This window comes from Dromaius novaehollandiae, chromosome 20 (genome assembly GCF_036370855.1).
Source record: "Dromaius novaehollandiae isolate bDroNov1 chromosome 20, bDroNov1.hap1, whole genome shotgun sequence".
NCBI lineage: Eukaryota > Metazoa > Chordata > Aves > Casuariiformes > Dromaiidae > Dromaius > Dromaius novaehollandiae.
The window spans coordinates 8,630,167-8,646,297 of NC_088117.1; the positions used below are offsets into that span (position 1 = coordinate 8,630,167).

A 16,131-nucleotide genomic window follows, 5' to 3' on the forward strand; every position below is an offset into this window, starting at 1 on the left:
GCGTGGTGACGTCCCCCTGCTCCCCCCTCTCCTCCCCAGATGTCGACGAATGCACCCAGGGGTCCCACGCCTGCCGCTACCGCCAGCTCTGCGAGAACGCGCCCGGGACCTATCGCTGCACGTGTCCTCGCGGCTACCGCTCGCAGGGCGCTGGCCGGCCGTGCTTGGGTACGAGCCGGGGTCCGGGCCGAGCAGGGTCTCGCAGGGGATGGGGCACGTGCCCAGACATGGGCTGCAGAGCCCCGGGTGCTTCCCGGCCTCAGTTTCCCCATCCAGCCGCAACTCACCAGCGCTTTCCTCCACCAGACGTGAACGAGTGCCTGCAGCTTCCTCGGCCGTGTGCCTTCGAGTGCCGTAACCTCCCGGGCAGCTACGTGTGCCTGTGCCCGCCAGGCAGAGCCCTGCTCCGGGACGGCACGTCCTGCAGCGAGCCGGGGGCGGCCACGCCGGCCGGCAGCCCCCCAGCACCCCCCGTGCGCCGGCTCCCGCCGGGCAGGTCCTTCTACGCCCGGCTCCCCAGCGGGCGCGAGGGGACCGCGCTGGGGCTCAGCGCCCAGGCGCCCTGCCCGCCGGGGTTCGTGAGGAGGAATGGTGCTTGCACCGGTGAGCGCACACGGGGGTGGTCGAGGGGGGGGCTGCTGCGAGGGAAGGGCTTTGCAGGGATTTGGGGGCCCCTTCCAGCACAAAAGGCAATGGGCTGCTTATTCCCATCCTTTCCTCCTGCATCTCCCGTCTCTTCCCCGGGCTTGGGGTCTCCCCGGGCTCCGTCGTGCAGCAGCGGGTGCCAGAGGGGCTGGGTGGATTCACCCCTCTCCTCCCCGCAGACCTCGACGAGTGCCAGATGCTGAACCAGTGCCAGCACGAGTGCAGGAACAGCGAGGGCAGCTACCAGTGTGTGTGTCCCGCCGGGTACCGGCTGCTGCCCAACGGCAGGACCTGCCACGGTCAGTCCGAGCCGCCCGTGCGCCCCCGTCCCTGGGGCTCTGCCGGAGCCCGGGGTGCAAACCCGGGGGGGAACTGGGTTTTGCACCTTTGCCTTCTAGGCTGCAACCAAACCCAGGGTATTTCTGCTTGTGGAGGGTTACTCCTGGGCTCAGCACCCGTTAAACACCCCAGCATCCCTGTGGCTCTTGGGTGCTCCCGCATCCCTGCGGCGCCTGGGTGCTCCCGCATCCCTGACCCGGGCAGGGCCGGGAAGGCATCGGAGCCGGGATTTGAACCCCTTGCTCTGCTCCGGGGGGGATAAGAGCGAGCAGGGCCTGTCCCATCCAGCTGCCCCCATCCCCGCTCTGCCCGCAGACGTGGACGAGTGTGCCGAGGGCACGCGGCGGTGCGGCACCGGCCAGCTGTGCTTCAACACCCGCGGAGGCGCCCAGTGCGTGGAGGCACCCTGCCCCGCCGGCTACCGCCGAGGCTCCAGCCCCGGGTGAGTCGGGGCCGCGGGTGCCCGGCCGGGGCCCCTTCCCGGGGCCGGGGGTGCCGTCCCGGCGCCTCCTGACCCGCCGGCTCCCGCGCAGGCTGTGTTTCCGCCGCTGCGGGCCCGACTGCGGCTCCGCCAGCCCCTCCACGCTGCAGTACAAGCTGCTGCCGCTGCCCTGGGGCGTCGCGGCCGGCCGGGACGTGGTGCACCTGGCCGCCTTCTCCCGCGGGGCCGCCCTGCGCAATGGCACCGTCTTCACCGTGCTGGAGCGCGAGCCCGGCACTCCCTTCGCCCTGCGCCACGAGGGCGGCCGCGGCATCGTCTCCACCCTGCGCCCGCTTCGCGCGCCCGGCACCCACCGCCTCGCCGTGCAAGCCCTGGCTTTGGGCGCCCAGCGGGCGCGCAGCGTCTTCGTCATCCTCATCTCCGTCTCGCCCTACCCCTACTGAGGGTAGCGCCACGTAGTAATACTTCATATCCTTACGTTCAATTTTTTTTTGTAGTTTACTCATTTTCTATGCGCACTTATTTATTTCTGGTTTTGTTCCAAATAAAGGTCTTTTGTGAATAAATAGCAGCAGTGGTGGAAGAAAGCGGCTTCATTCAGCTGTCCCATGGGCCTTCCCGAGGTTTGCCTGCAACGGGAGGGGGCTGCTCCCTGCCCCCACTGCGAGCCCTGTTTTTCCTTAATCCCTGGGCTTTGGACACCTCCCTGCGTGGCCTTGGACCGTAAAAGGAGGTTGCCTGGATGTGGCAATGTCAAAGGGCCAATGTCCAGCACGCAAAAGCCTGAGCTTGCACCGGCGTCGGGGCCCGCGGTCAGCAGAAGCAGGATGAGGCCTCTGCGCACGGGGTTCGGGTGGAGGCTGGTCCCCAAACACCCTTTCGGTCCTGCCCTGGGGGCCAGGAGGTGCTGCCCCGCGGTCCTGAGCTACCCAGCGGGTAACTCTTGCTGTGCCCTCTGCTCTGCAAAGCTGCAGCTAGGCGGAAACCCCTGGGGCGAGGAGGAGGAGGAGGAGGAGGAGGAAGGTGGCTGCACAGTTCAGCCCCGGGGAGGGGGGCAGGACGTGGCGGGGGCAGCGCCGTCGAGCCCTCCCTGCCATGGGGTCCCTGGTGTTACAGACTCCAGCGTCCGGCACTGGGACTCGAAGCTCATGGATGCTGAGAAACCCCGTTTGCGGGGCTGAGCCCCCCAGTCCATTTGGGGCAGCGGGGGGGGGGCGGTCCAGGCCTCCCCACGCCCCCAGCATTGCTCCTGCCTCTCTGCAGTGAGCCAGCAGCCCCTGGGCCCGGGGCGTTGATCCGTGCAAGCACCCGCTGCCGGGCCGGCCGTGGTCCCCGCTTCCCCTCGCTCGGGGCAGGCAGCTCTGCAGCCCGCGGTGCTCGGCGCTGCACGCGGGAAGAGGCCGGGTGCTGAGGAGGGGGCGCGGGGGGACACGGGTGGCAGGGAGCCCTGGGGACACCCAGAGTGGCTGCGTGGGGAGCCAGCGCCAGGCAAAACCACTGTCCCGGCTCCTCTTTCCTGGTGCTGCTGGGGGTTGCGGCGTGCCCCCCCTCCCCGCATGTCCCTGGGGTGCTGGCTGTGTCCCTGGCGGAGGGCAGTGCCGGTGCCCACGGCGGGGACAGTCCTCCCGCGGCTCCGCCTGCCCGCGGCCGGCTATAAGGGAGGAGGAAGAGGAGGAGGAGGATGCTCCGGGCGCCGGACTGCACCGCGGGTGCCTGCACGCAGCGGGTGAGCGAGGACGCGCTTGGCTGCGCTGCAGGGAGGGCGGGCGCGGAGGGGACCTTTGCCGGGGGGGTGGGGTGTCCCCTCTGCCGTCCCTCCGCTGTCCCCGCTGGGTCCCCCCACCCCTGGGTGCTGGGGAAGGGCAGGGGTGGGCGCAGGAGCACCCCGGCCCGTGGCAGGGAGGGCGCAGGCTGCAGCCAGGTCCCTTCTAGCCCAGCCTGGGGGGGGACACGAGCAATTGCCACCGCCCCAGTGGGGTCCCCGCGCTCGGCTGGGCACAGGCTGCTTTTCCCGTCGGGCTGGGGAAGGCGTTTCCCCCTTTTGCCAAAGTTTGGAGTTTTTTTTTTTTTCCTTTCCTCGTTTACTTTTTCTGGGTTTAAAAACAAAAGTGCCATGTTCCTGCTGGAGCAGAGCAAACGGAGTACTTCTGGTAAAAGGCCCGCTCCAGCCCGTAAGGAAGTTGCTACAGAATAATAATCAGGGCTGAGAAAGTCCCCAGACCTTCCCCTTAGCTGCGTTTTGTTTGCTTTGATTTGCTAACGCCGAAATCGCGGGGCTCTCCCTTCCCGGGCAGCCGGGCTTGGCACAAGCCCTGTTTCCGGAGCTGGACACGCCGGAGCCCGGCCCCGTTTCCCTGCACCCTCCCCAGCCGCGAGCACGGCCCCGCAGCCGGCCGTCCCGGGGGGACCGTGGGGGGCTGCTGCCCCGGAGCATCCTCTCGGCTCGGGCCGGAGAGAGGTTTTTGGGCGCCTGGGGACCCTCTGCTAAATTTCCCATGGGTGAATCAAGGCTTCGTCTGAGCAAGCCAGAAACGGAGGCTTTTCCTCTAACCCACTTGCTGGCTGAACCGAGTGCGCCAGGTCTCAGAGTGGCTTAGCCAGGCCGGCAGCAGCAACAGAGGTGCCGCGGGATGCAGAGGGACCCGCTTTGGGGGAGGTCAAGGGGGGAATTTTCCCAGCAAGGTGCAGCGTCACGGCTGGGCTGGCCCCTTTCGCGAACTGAAACTGGCCTTCCTGTAAATGCCCCGGGAGAAGGGAACTGCCGGGCTGTGCAGGCTCGGCACACACCCACGAGGGCCGGTGTGGAGGGAAACGCTGGTTGCACAAGCCTGGGTGCGGGTGCTCCGGCAGCGCCTGCGCCGGGACGGCCGCCCTGGGCACCGGGCATCCCCCAGCCCGCGGGCAGGAGGTTTGGGGCTGCTCTGGTTTCGGGGCGGTCGGACCCCTTTGCTCTTCCTCAATAAAGTGGTTTGGTGGCGCGTGCGGGGCCAGCTCCGGGCTGTGCCCGGCGGTGCTGGAAGGGACTGGAATAAACACCTCCCTGCTGGGAAACGCATCCCGCCAGGACGCTGCGGCCCCGCGGGAGCCGCGCACGGAGCCGGCCCTGCTTGCAAAAGCAGGCGCAGGAGCGTGCTGACTTGGCAGCATCGGGGATACTTGCTCGGGACGGGATTTGGCCGGCTCTGCTGTTCACCTTCCCCGGCCAAGGGTCAGCTGGCACCACGGCGCAGGGGCCCTGTGGCTTCGCAGCCTGGCCGGGGGCCTGTGGGGCGGCTCTGTGGGGCTGGGGGAGCCCAGAGCCCCTGCTGGCCCCGGCCGAGCATCCCCCGGGCCTGGGCCCCAAATCCCCCCCTCGGTGCCTCACAGAGCTCGGGTCTGGGGTGGAGACCGGGGCTGGGTTACGCCTGCTTGGGGATGCTACCAAATGCCCCAGCCCATGCCGCAGCCCCGCGAGCTGCCGAGGGCCGGCGTGGGGGGCCGGGATGGCTCCTCCGCACCAGCCGGGTCCTGCCCGAGCACGGCAGCGCGGGTCGCGTCTTCGCTGTGTCCCGCCACAGCCGGGCACCTCCGTCTCACCTCGGCTTTGCAGGACGCTTGCGGACTGCGGGAGGGAGAGCGCCCCGGCATCGCCCCTCGGAGCAGAGGTGGGAGCAAAGCAGCGCGGCGCGTTTTCCCCAAATCTCTTCCCTGCTTGCTGCAGGCCCCGGGGGGGGGCTGGGGCTCTCAGACCCGCAGGTGCCCCGGTGAATCCCAGCCTGCAGTTTGCTGCGTGCTTCTGCCCCCAACCCGGATGCTCCCAGCAGGGGAAGGGGCTCAGCTCGCCGTGGGGCCACGCGGGAGCCCCGGGAGGCTTAGCGGGCACCGGGCCACCTGCCAGGGACACCGTGCCAGGCCCCAGCCTCCATGGCTTAATGAGTTACAGCGGTGCTGGGAGCCCGTGCGTTAATTAGCGCTGTCCCAGCACGGGCTGCTCCCTTAACCCCTCCTTCACCTGCAGAAGCAGCCGCCGGCCCCTGGTATTTAATCCGCAGGGGATCCGGCTTCTCACCCACCGGCTGAGCATTGCCCGGGCGATTTGTCCGCATTGCTGGGAAAATCCCGGAGCAGCCTGCCGCGGGCGCTGCTCGGCGCCGGCGTCCCGCCGGGGCCCCCGTGGGCGGAGGGGCTCTGACGCCGGCGCCCTCCCCTTGCCTCCGCAGGCGCCATGGCCGAGCCCAAGGGCACGGTGGTGCTCGCCTACAGCGGGGGCCTGGACACCTCCTGCATCCTGGTGTGGCTGAAGGAGCAGGGCTACGAGGTGGTGGCGTTCCTGGTGAGCCCGCGGCCGGGGGGCGGCCAGCGAGGGCGGCGCGGGGCGAAGCCACGGCACTTGGCCGAAGGAGAAGTGATGCTCGGGTGGCAGCAAGCCATGGCCACCTTTCAGGCTCGGTCTCGTTTTTCCTCCCTTCCAGGCCAACATCGGGCAAAAAGAAGACTTTGCAGAGGCGCGCAAGAAAGCGCTGGCCCTGGGGGCCAAGAAGGTAACGCCGGCCCTTCCCCGGGGCGCCCGTGCGGTGCTGAGCTTCCCCGCTCCCGCCGTGGGGCTGGGGCCTCCGGGGGCTCCCAGACCCCCAGGGGACCGCGGCCGCCACTGCTGCCCTGTGCCCTGGCGAGAACGAGGAATCCTGGGGGTTTTGCACCAAAACCACGCAGAAAAGGGGGGGGGGTGATTTCTTGCCCAACCTTGCATCAGTATGTTCATTGCTGCAATAAATCAGTGCTTTCGCCCCATTCACTTTAAAGATGTAGTCAAATTTGGGAAGGTGTCGGGGCAACACGGGAGCTCCCCGGGGTGCCCGGTGAAAGGCCCCTTCGCCGCGCCGTCCCCAAAGCCCCCCCAGAGCGGGCGACCCTCCCACGGCAGGCGTCTCCCCGTGCCGGCAGGTCTACATCGAGGACGTGAGCCGGGAGTTCGTGGAGGAGTTCATCTGGCCGGCGGTGCAGGCCAACGCGCTCTACGAGGACCGGTACCTGCTGGGCACCTCGCTGGCCCGGCCCTGCATCGCCCGCAAGCTGGTGGAGATCGCCCGGAAGGAGGGAGCCCGCTTCGTCTCGCACGGTGCCACGGGCAAGGTGAGGAGGGACGCGGGGGCCAGTGGGACGGGAACGGGCCGGGATGCTGGCGGGAGCGGGTTGTGCCTCCAGGGAGCTCGCCTGCAGGGTTTGCTGCAAAGCCGCTGTTTCCCTGTGGGAAAAACACACTTTCCTCCTCTACCAGCCCCGGCAGCAGGTCCATGTCAGTGGCCGCGCATGGGGACACGGGGAGGTGGCAGCCCCCGGCCTCCCCTTGTCCCTGGACGTGCCCTGCGGCCGTGTCCCGCTGTCCCCTCCGGCCCTGGTGGCAGGGCTGACGCTTTGCCGCTAGAGGCAGCCAGAGACCATGGAAATGCCGTCTGCGCTGGAGAGGGAAAACGCCAGTTTAGTCCCCTCTTAGTTTATTTAGGGCAAAGCTGGGCTCTGCCGCCGAGCAGCCCGTCGCTGGCGGTGGGGCGGGAGGGGGAAGCGTGGGGCGGATGCAGCCATCCTGCCCTCCCCAGCCCATCCTCAGCCTCCTGCCCGCGTCCCCCCAGCCGTGCCACGGCCTCGCGGGCACCCAAGTCCCAGCCTGGAGGAGGAGGAGGAGGAGGCAGGTGAAGGCCGGCGCAAAGGGGAAGGCGCCCTCAGAGAAGCTAAGGATGCAGAAAGGGACGGGCAGGGGGGTGATAAATCCCTTGTCCCTTCTGGTCCCAGCAGCATCTGCAGGGCCTGGCAGAGGAGAGGTGCCTGCCTGGAGGCTCCGGGTGCCGAGGGGGTGCTGGGTTTGGGGGTCCCCGGCCAGGTGGGGAGCCTCGCTAGAAGGGGGACGTGCGGGGGACATTAGATGCAGCCAGGGATGGTTTTGCCGGGATGGCGGATGGCCAAGGAGGATTGCCGCGCTGCGCCGAGACGCGGCCGCGAGGTTACGGAGCTCCTCTGCTGAAATCACCCTTGCTCCTGCCGCAGCGGCTTCCCGGCTCCTGGTCTCACCCACCCATCTGGAAGGTGCCCACCCAAGGGTGCTCCTCGGGCCCCTTCCCCTCCGCTCGGCCACAGCCCCGGCCTCCTGCTCGGCATCGGGGCCGGCAACCGCTCGCCAGGGCACCGAGTGCTGCCGCCGTCTCCCCGAGGCGTTAAGCCGGCGGAGCGGGCAGGGACGGCGGGTAACCCGACCCGGCCACGCGCCCTCCCCGGCTGCCGCCGCAGCAGCTTAAATGGGGACCATCTGCGGCGGCCCCGCTGCGGCGGCAGATGGGCTTGTTTTGGGCCCGCGAGGGGAACGAGTGGATATACCCGCGTGTGCAATAGTCCCGGGGGATTTTTCGGCCCGGCAGTAAGTGTATCCTGCGGGCCAGGGGCCAGAGAAGGGGAGGGGGGGGCCCTGTGCCAAAGCGGCTTTGGTGAGCGCAGTTCCCGCGGGAGGGCTGATAGCTCCCAGGCTTGCTCCTCTCCCCTTCCCAAGTGCCCAGGCTCGTTAGAGCCCCTCCTGGCACTGGCCAATTAAGGGAAACGAGGTTCAGGTCTATTTAATGACGAGCTGCTGCTTCTTCTTGGATGCTGCTCTTCCTCCTCCCTCACCTACTCCCTTCACGTGTGCTTGGTTGCTCCAGGAGCTCACTGGGGAAGCGATGGGGCAGTGGTGCAGTGCTGGGCAGAGGCCTGCACCACTCATGACACCCGAGCAGGAGAGGGGCCTCTGGGCATCCCTTCCTGCTGCATTCCCACCGGAGAGAGGCGGGAGCAGCAGCTCACGGCAGCTGCTTCCCCATCACCTGGCGATGGCAGGGTGCAGGGGAGACAGAAGGGACCCAAATGGGGGACTCAGGGGCGCCGGGTCGCTTCCGAGGGCGAGATCTGCGCCCTGGAGCAGTGCAATCCCCACCGGGGCGTTTCAGGGCTCGGAGCCACCCGAGGGAGAAAAAACACAGGGATCCGGGTTCGCGCTGGTGGAGTTTTGCGGCTCAGCCTGGGCGAGCGCGATGCTCCGTGCGCGGCTCCGGAGCCAGCCGGGCGAGGGGTCCGGTGCGCTGGGTGCTGAGCTGCTTTTCTTTTAAAACCTGCTGCTCGGCCATATCTGGAGGAGCACGGAAGGCGGCTTTGGGGCCAAACCAGCCGTGGAGGGGGCAGGACTGACCCCGGGTGGGACGGGAGCCAAGGGAGCCAAGCGGACCTTCGCTGTTTCCCCACTTCCCTCCTCTCCGGTCATTCCCGCACCTTCAGTGCTGCTTTTCCAAGCAGTTCCCACCGATTTTGCACTTTCTCTCCCCAAACCGGCGGGCGCGTGCTCCTCGCCAGGGGTGCTGTCCCGCTCGGGGCCGGAGCCCATCCCCACGCGTCTCCGTTTCAGGGCAACGACCAGGTGCGCTTCGAGCTCTCCTGCTACGCCCTGTGTCCCGGCATCAAGGTAAGGCGCTGCCTTGGGGGGGGTTAAATTTCGGTGGGCAGGAGAGCGGTGCCCGATGTCCCCCCAGTGCCCGGAGGAGCCCTGGGCGTGCAAAGGGGGGAAGGAGGGTTTTAAGGGGGCTGGGGGACCCGATGGGGGAGGAGGTAGGGAAAAATGGGAGAAACATGATGGGGGGGGAAGGAGGGCTCAGCCGGTTGCGGTGCGGGGGTGAAGGCCACCCATCCTCATCCTCCTGCCCTCCCGCCAGGTCATCGCGCCGTGGAGGCTGCCTGAGTTTTACCACCGCTTCCCGGGGCGCCGCGAGCTGATGGACTACGCGGAGGTAGGGGATGGGACTGGGAGCGGCGTGGGCTCTTCCTCCCTTTCCTTCCCTTTTTTTTCTCCTCCTTTCTAAAAGGCCCGTAATTACCTGGCTGCTAATTGCAACCTGCTTTCCAAGGAACGGGTCTCAGCTCACCGCCTCGTAACAGACAAAAGCCAACACATTCCCCTTTGTTGTCCCTTCCTTTTTGAAGTACAAGTTGCAATAAAACATATCAGAAGTTTTGCATCAGGTTCCTTAAGTGCCCACCGGGGTACCTTTCTTTTCCAGCGCCTTCACGGAAATGCTTGACAACGCGGCTCAATCAATCAAAAGGGAAAAGGCAGCGCTGTGCATAAACCAGAAAATTGCTTCGGTTTTTAAATAGCTGCCGTTTAGGCTGCCTGGGTAATAGCCGCGAAGGCGAGGTGCTGGGCCGGCGGGTGCAGCGGTGCGGTGCGGCACCGTGCAGCGCCGTGCACCTCCCGTAAGGGTGCTGGGAGCGACGTGTCGAGGATTGTGTTTGCCATCTGCTGTTTTCTTGCGGAGGGGCGAGTTGACGAGAGCTTTCCATATGTTGCCAAACAAATTGTCAACTAGGAGAGTTATTAAGAGCGCCGCGTTTTTATTATATGGAAAATGGAACATGTGTTTCTTTTTTTCTTAGTTTGGGGGAAAAAAAAAGAAAAAAGGAAAAGGCAGTGGGTTGGGGCCCTGTTCAAAGAGAGAAGGTTGAGGCTGAGGGTTTTCAAGGCATCTCCTGGATGCTCGTGCAGGACGAGTCACGGCCTGCGGCAGAGCGAGGCAGGGTGACGCTAGCCAGGGTTTTGCCCTGGGGACGCCGGGCCCCGGCGGGGCTGTGCACATGGGTGGGCTCGGGAGCCCGGGCTCCCCGGGAGCTGCTGCGAGAGAGGGTGATCCGGGCTGGAAATCAGGTTAATTAGGGTCTGTAAGTCGTGATCCTGCATGTGCTCAGGTCTGGAAGAGGCTTGTGTAAGTCTTGGGTGAGATGGAGGTGTGAGAGAGCCACTCAGCACGGACAGAGCCAAGCATTAATTGCTTGGCATTAATTAATTAAGGCAAAATGTCTCCTGCTGATATCCACAGGGGCTCGGTGGCGAGGGAGCCGCCGGGGCAGCCCAGGCGGGGGTCCGGGACGATCTGCCGCAGCATCCCCGGCCTCTCCTGCCGGCGCGTGGCCCGTAGCGCTGGGGCTTCTCCTTCCCGGTGGGAGCCCGGCGCTGGCAGCTCCGGTGCTGGGTGACCTTGGCCCTGCCGCCACCGGGGTGTTGCGGCTCGCTTCAAGCCGGCCAGAGGGTATTTCGGGGTGATGGGCTGGGCAGGGTGGACAACTCCGCCGGCACTGCCTGCCGTTCGCCTGCCTTGGCGTGCCTCCGCCGCCTCTGCTGCTAATTCCCCGCATCTTCGCAGGCAATTTCCCCGTGGAGATGTCACGGGATAATTGAGCGTGCCGGTGACCTTGTTAGGGAGCCAGGCTGTGCACAGTGCGGGGGGAGGCTGCGGGGCGCCGGGGCTCGGGGTGCGGATCAGCCCCCGCGTGCGGCAGCGGGGACATGCACGGTTGGCACCGATGCCCCGGCCGGCTGTCCCGCACCGCCCCGCTCCTGAGCGCTGCTGCCCTTCTCCCCGCAGAAACACGGCATCCCGGTGCCGGTGACTCCCAAGGCGCCCTGGAGCATGGACGAAAACCTCATGCACATCAGGTGAGAGCCGTAACCCGCGTTCACCCCCCTCCCCGGCCTCGGAGGCGGCTGCGCCCGGCTGAGCGTGCCGCCGGCGGGGACGGCGCGCGCCGGAGACTGCAGCCACCGCTCTGAGTCCCTCTGCTCCCGCCCTCCGCAGCTACGAAGCCGGGATCCTGGAGAACCCCAAGGTAATCCATCACCCTCGCCTCCCCCGGGGCGGCCCCCGCGTTTGCAGCCTAATTGGAAATTTCACGGCCGGCCGTGTGCGGCGGGGAGGCCAGGCCCCGGCATCCCCTCCGCTGGCATGCGGGTGGCCGCGGCGGCGATGGGGGTGGGTGCCATTTCGGGGCGGTATCGGAGGGGTGAATGTCATGGGGGGGTGAAGGTGCAATTAGCAGGCGCTGGCACGGCAGCGGGGCTGGCTGCCCGGCCGCGGCGCGGTCCAGCCGTGGGGATGGAGGCGTTTGGGCTGCCCTCGTCCTCGAGTGCCCTCCACCGGGGTCTGCGGCTTGGGAAAAGCTTTTTGCTGGAAAGTCGCCTCCCTCGACTCTCCGTGGCCTGGGAAGGGGGGGCTGCGCATTAACCCCCCCGTGCACGGAGCTGCAGGGCTCGGGGCGGCGGGTGCCCGCGGGTGGGCAGGGGTCCCGCACCACCGCGTCCCGATCGGACTCGCCGGCCCCGTCTTTGCCGTTCATGCTCCGGCGGGCCGGGATGCTCGGGATTGCCGCTTACACTATCCATCAGCGCTAATTAGGCGCTGGGGGAGAGGAGGGGCAGGCAGGGCGCTGAGCCGGCTGGCGTGCAGCCCCGCGGCCGGGCCGGCGTGTGCCTGGCGCGGGGGACGACGAGGGGTCCGGCCGCCCCACCGCTCGCCTCCGCGGCTCTGGGGTTTGCATGGGGCAGCCTAAAACAGCGGGGGCTGCCTGTGTCCTTCCCGGCGATGCTGCTGGGGCGCAGCGGTCCCCGCGCCTCGCTGTCCCGCTGCCGTCCCGGCTCCGTTCCCGAGCAAAGCCGGCTCGGGAAACTGGGCCAGTTCAGCAGCGCCCGCATGGGTCGGCCGGACCCTTTCCCAGGCATCCTTTAGCCCCGAGCCCGGGAAGCAAAGCCGGGCCCGGGCCGCGGAGCAGGTCTAAAAGAGTCCGGGGTCCGGAGCGCCGCTGGCTCCCCTCCCCGAAGCGCCGCGACCTGCCAAACGGAGGGATTTGAAAGCAGATGGTTGAGCTATTTTCTGCCTCTGTGAGGCCCGATTGAAGGGCAATGAGGCAGCTAATGCGGAGAAAGATAGAAATTTACTTGCTTTAACTTCATATGGCACTCTGAAAGAGTTCATTCAGGCCCGGGCACAACAATATCAGCCGGATGAATAAACCATTTGCGGCATCGATAGCTCTGCATCATGGTTTACTTCATGGACCATTTGCTTCCAATTTCTTCTCTTCTTGCCCCGTTTTTCTTGCTTCTTTCCCCCCCTCCTTCCACACACTCTTCCTTTTTTTTTCCCCCCCCGTTTCCCCCTCCCCTCTCTCCCTTTGCCGGTGACATTGCAGGACGAGCCCCCCTGCGGGGCCGGATAAAGAGGAGGCATTGATACACTGCAACAAACTATTTGTCATTTGAACTGTGCTTTTAGGAGGGAGAATAAAAAGAGGACGGGCTCGCGCCGTAATGATGGAATGCAAGCCAAATGTCACTTTTATTTCTATTTAGTTATTTTATTTAATAGGGGTTTTCATAGTTGCCTCGGAAAATTGGAAACTGCCTGACTTTGACTTCCAATGTTTAGTAAAGAGGTTTTAATACTTTCTGTTTTTTTTTTTTCTTCCCCTCCTTGCCGCCCCCCCACCCTCATCTCCTCGTCTTTCCCTTTGAACTCAAAGTTTTTCATCATCTCCAGCGGGTTTGTCTGGTTAATAAGTATGATCGGGGCTAGGGGAGGCCAGACGCTGCCGAATTGAAATCCGCAGCCCGTGTAATGTGCGTGCGTGCGGGGGGACGTGCAGGCCCGCGGGTGCCCCTTAAATACGGGGAAAGGGGCAAAAATAAAATTGAGCAGAAACCCCGAGGGTATTTTTGCTGGGCGTGCGTGCTCGTATGGACGGGTCCAGGCGCTCGGAAATAACCCTGGTGCGTTTGCGGTGCTGCTGGCACGGGGCTCCGGCCCCTCGCAGGGTGCCCCGGGGGCCGCCCAGGTTGGTGAAACCAGGCTGGATACCCACAAACTGGGACCGGTTGGAGTAGTTGCTTTTGGCTATTTGTCGGACAAGAAAAATGGAAATTTTTGCTAAAAGAAGTTTGTTTCCCTGCTTTGAATTTTAGATGAAAACTTTTGCAGAGAAACCAATTTTCCCTTTTTAAAAAAAAACTAAAAAAATTTTTGAAAGCAATCACTTTTTTTTTTTTTTTTAAATCCTGTTTCCTACCTGTTTTCTACCTTGGCCTTTTTTCTTGCTGGAACGGAAGAGCAGGAGGGAAAAAGTGAAAAGAAGAAAGTTCGTACCTTAAAAAGGAGGAGCAAAGCGGGGCAGCGCAGGGCAGGCTGCCCGGGGAGCCCTCGGGTGCCGGCAGAGCCCCAGTGCCCGGGGCTCCCGCTCCGACCGCCTGGGTTTTGTGGGAAAAATGCTAATTTATCACAGCTTAAAACCTCTGCAGGAGAGGACGGGTTAGGAGAAAGGCCAGGCTGGGTGATATTTGGGCGTACAGGTGTTTTGCACTTTCAAGGTGTCGCAGCTGGAGGTTTCCGGGGCGGAGGCTGGCTGGGTGTTTTTGGGGTGCAGCTTTTGGCTCATGCCGCCGTTCGTGTGGTCTTAAACCAGAAAGTGGCAAAGTGTTCAGCCCGAAACAGAGCCGTTCGAAACATTGAAATGTTTGGATGATCCAGATTAAAGAAACCAAGGGAAGAGTTTTGTTGGTCTGCCCATTCCAGAAAGGACAGCTTTTCTTTTAAAACCTGATTTTGGAAAACGCAGAGAGGCTTTGGCCCAGCTCCACAGCTACGACGCGCCCCAGGGTGTCGGGCAGCTCTGCTTTGGCTTTTCACCCTCTTCCCCGTATGCCGGGGACACGGACAGGCCTCGGTGCCTCCGTGTCCCATTAGACACGTGTGTTTGCAGACGAGGGGCTGCAAGCGTTTCAGGGCCGCTGCGTGCCGTCGCAGCCGCGCGGTGCCGAGGGGGGGCCGTGCGAAATTGCAAAGCTCACTCGGCATTTGCTTTCCGGGACAGAAAGCCTATTTTTTTTTTCTTCCTCTTCTGGTACGTGCTTCAATTGCGGCAATTCGCTGCCGTCGCCCGAGCTTCCACTGGCCCATCTCTAAGAGAGATAAGATGCCTCTTTACTATAAATCTGGAAGGAATATACATAAAGGTTGATGTGTTCTGAAATGGGTTTTTGCTTTGTTGCTCTATTTCCCCCCGTGTGTATTAACCTCGAGGACACCATAAAAGAGCCCGTGCGACTAGAGCACCTGCTGGGGTCAGGCCTCGTCATTGGTTTTTTCGGTCAGTGCAGAAGAAAGCCCGCGCGGCGGGGCCGGGAGCGCGCTGCCTCGCTCCGCCAAAGTCGCACTTCTTCCCCCTGACTTGCTTCCCCGCAGCTATTCCACCTCCAGCTGTGGGGGCGTCGAAGGAAAAGATGAGATCAAGTTGAGGGGAAAAATAGTCTGATTTCTCCAGCCCTTTGTTCCCAGGCCCCCGGGGAAGCTCCGGCGTGCCTTTGCGCCAGTGCCTTGCGCGGGGCCGCGGGCGTCGAGCCTGGAGCGGGATGTGGGTGGTGGAAGGGGACCGGCTGGCGCGGTGGGGCTGGGGGACATCGTGCCATGGGGTTGGAGGAGCTGCTCCTACGGGGTTGGAGGCGCCGTTCCTGCAGGCTTGGGGGACATCCAGCCATGGGGCTGGGGATGCCGTTCTTGCAGGGCTGGGGGGCGTCAGGACATGGGGCTGGAGGCCCCATTCCTGTGGGGCTGGGGGACATTGTGCCATGGGGCTGGCAACGCCATTCCCATGGGGCTGGGGGACATTGTGCCATAGGGTTGGAGGCCCCATTCCCATGGGGCTGCAGGACGTTGTGCCATGGGGCTGGGGACGCTATTCTTGCAGGGCTGGGAGATGTCAGGCCATGGGGTTGGAGGCCCCATTCCTGCAGGGCTGGGGGATGTTGCGCCATGGGGCTGGGAACACCGTTCCCGTGGGGCTGGGGGATGTCATGCCATCGGGCTGGAGGCCCCGTTCCTGGGGGGCTGGGGACATTGTTCCTGCAGGGCTGGGGGACGTTGTGCTATGGGATTGGGGATGTTGTTCCTGCCGGGCTGGGCAATGTCACGCCGTGGGGTTGGAGGCACCGTTCCCGCAGGGCTGGGGGACATCGCGCCATGGGGCTGGGGATGCTGTGCCTATGGGCCACCTTCCCTCTTCTCTTCCCCTGCCAGAATCCAGCTCCCCCCGGGCTCTACACGAAGACGCAGGATCCAGCCACCGCCCCGGACACCCCGGACACGCTGGAGATTGAGTTCAAGAAGGGTAAGCGCTCGCTTCGGAGCAACCTTTTTCCCGGAGACCCGGAGGGGATGCCAGTGGGCCGAGACCATCCTCATCCTCACGGCTTCGCCCGCGCCCGCCTCCCGCGCTCCCCGTTCCCGTGGCCGGCAGGGCACCGCCAGCCTGGGCAGCCCTGCTCCATCTTAACGATCCTCCCCGAGGACGAGGAGACCCTCCCCTGCGCCCCCCCCCCAAACCCCAGCCAGCCCCTAGTTAATTTATTTGAAGTTTTAATCTAATTATTAACTATTTTAAAGGCTAAGCAGCTTTCGGCAGCGGCAGCCCCGACAATGCGGGCTCTCGGCCGGGTGGACCGCGGCCAACACCCCGGCGAAGGCCGCGAAGAGAAAGGGCCGGGGCGCGGGGAGGGCGCGGGCGGGCGCCGGGGGGGGGGCCCTCGCCGAGAAGCGGCTTAAGGTTCATTATTGCCGCGACTTACATTTAATAGCAATTTACAACCGAGTTTATAAACCCCGGGAAAATAGGGGGTTTAGGCGGGGGGGGAAGCTGCCAGACCCCGCCGCTAGACCGGGCTCTAGCGGGCGCCTCCGTAATAAAGACTAGAAAGGGAGGCATTGAGCGCTGATTGGCAACTGATAGCGCGTTCAATGGTAATGAGGAGGGCAGATGGAGGGGGGATTAGCCTCCAGCGCGGCGCAGCTTTTCTTTGGGGGCCCCGCAGCCCCCTTGTCCGCTTCCTAATACAT

At 64.7% G+C, this 16,131-nt stretch overlaps 2 protein-coding genes across 3 annotated transcripts in view; both read left to right on the plus strand.

The window, feature by feature from the left end:
- HMCN2 (hemicentin 2) overlaps positions 1–1,997 on the plus strand; it is a 55,543-nt gene extending 53,546 nt beyond the window's left edge. Inside the window, exons 92-96 of the mRNA XM_064523764.1 lie at positions 40–168; positions 307–603; positions 825–944; positions 1,300–1,426; positions 1,518–1,997. Of these exons, the coding sequence (XP_064379834.1) occupies positions 40–168; positions 307–603; positions 825–944; positions 1,300–1,426; positions 1,518–1,869 (1,025 nt within the window). The 3' untranslated portion in view covers positions 1,870–1,997. The remainder of the gene's footprint in view (positions 1–39; positions 169–306; positions 604–824; positions 945–1,299; positions 1,427–1,517) is intronic.
- A 1,094-nt stretch (positions 1,998–3,091) lies between these two features.
- The window catches only part of ASS1 (argininosuccinate synthase 1), a 28,323-nt gene continuing 15,283 nt past the window's right edge, over positions 3,092–16,131 (plus strand). Inside the window, exons 1-10 of one of the 2 annotated variants that reach the window (XM_026101849.2) lie at positions 3,092–3,152; positions 5,016–5,070; positions 5,626–5,738; positions 5,878–5,946; positions 6,350–6,538; positions 8,829–8,885; positions 9,133–9,207; positions 10,840–10,910; positions 11,050–11,080; positions 15,316–15,406. In XM_026101849.2, coding sequence (XP_025957634.2) covers positions 3,108–3,152; positions 5,016–5,070; positions 5,626–5,738; positions 5,878–5,946; positions 6,350–6,538; positions 8,829–8,885; positions 9,133–9,207; positions 10,840–10,910; positions 11,050–11,080; positions 15,316–15,406 — 796 coding nt within the window. In that variant the 5' untranslated portion in view covers positions 3,092–3,107. Of the gene's footprint in view, positions 3,153–3,900; positions 4,047–5,015; positions 5,071–5,625; positions 5,739–5,877; positions 5,947–6,349; positions 6,539–8,828; positions 8,886–9,132; positions 9,208–10,839; positions 10,911–11,049; positions 11,081–15,315; positions 15,407–16,131 lie in introns of those variants that run through there. The other variant, XM_064523765.1, reaches the window with a different exon arrangement.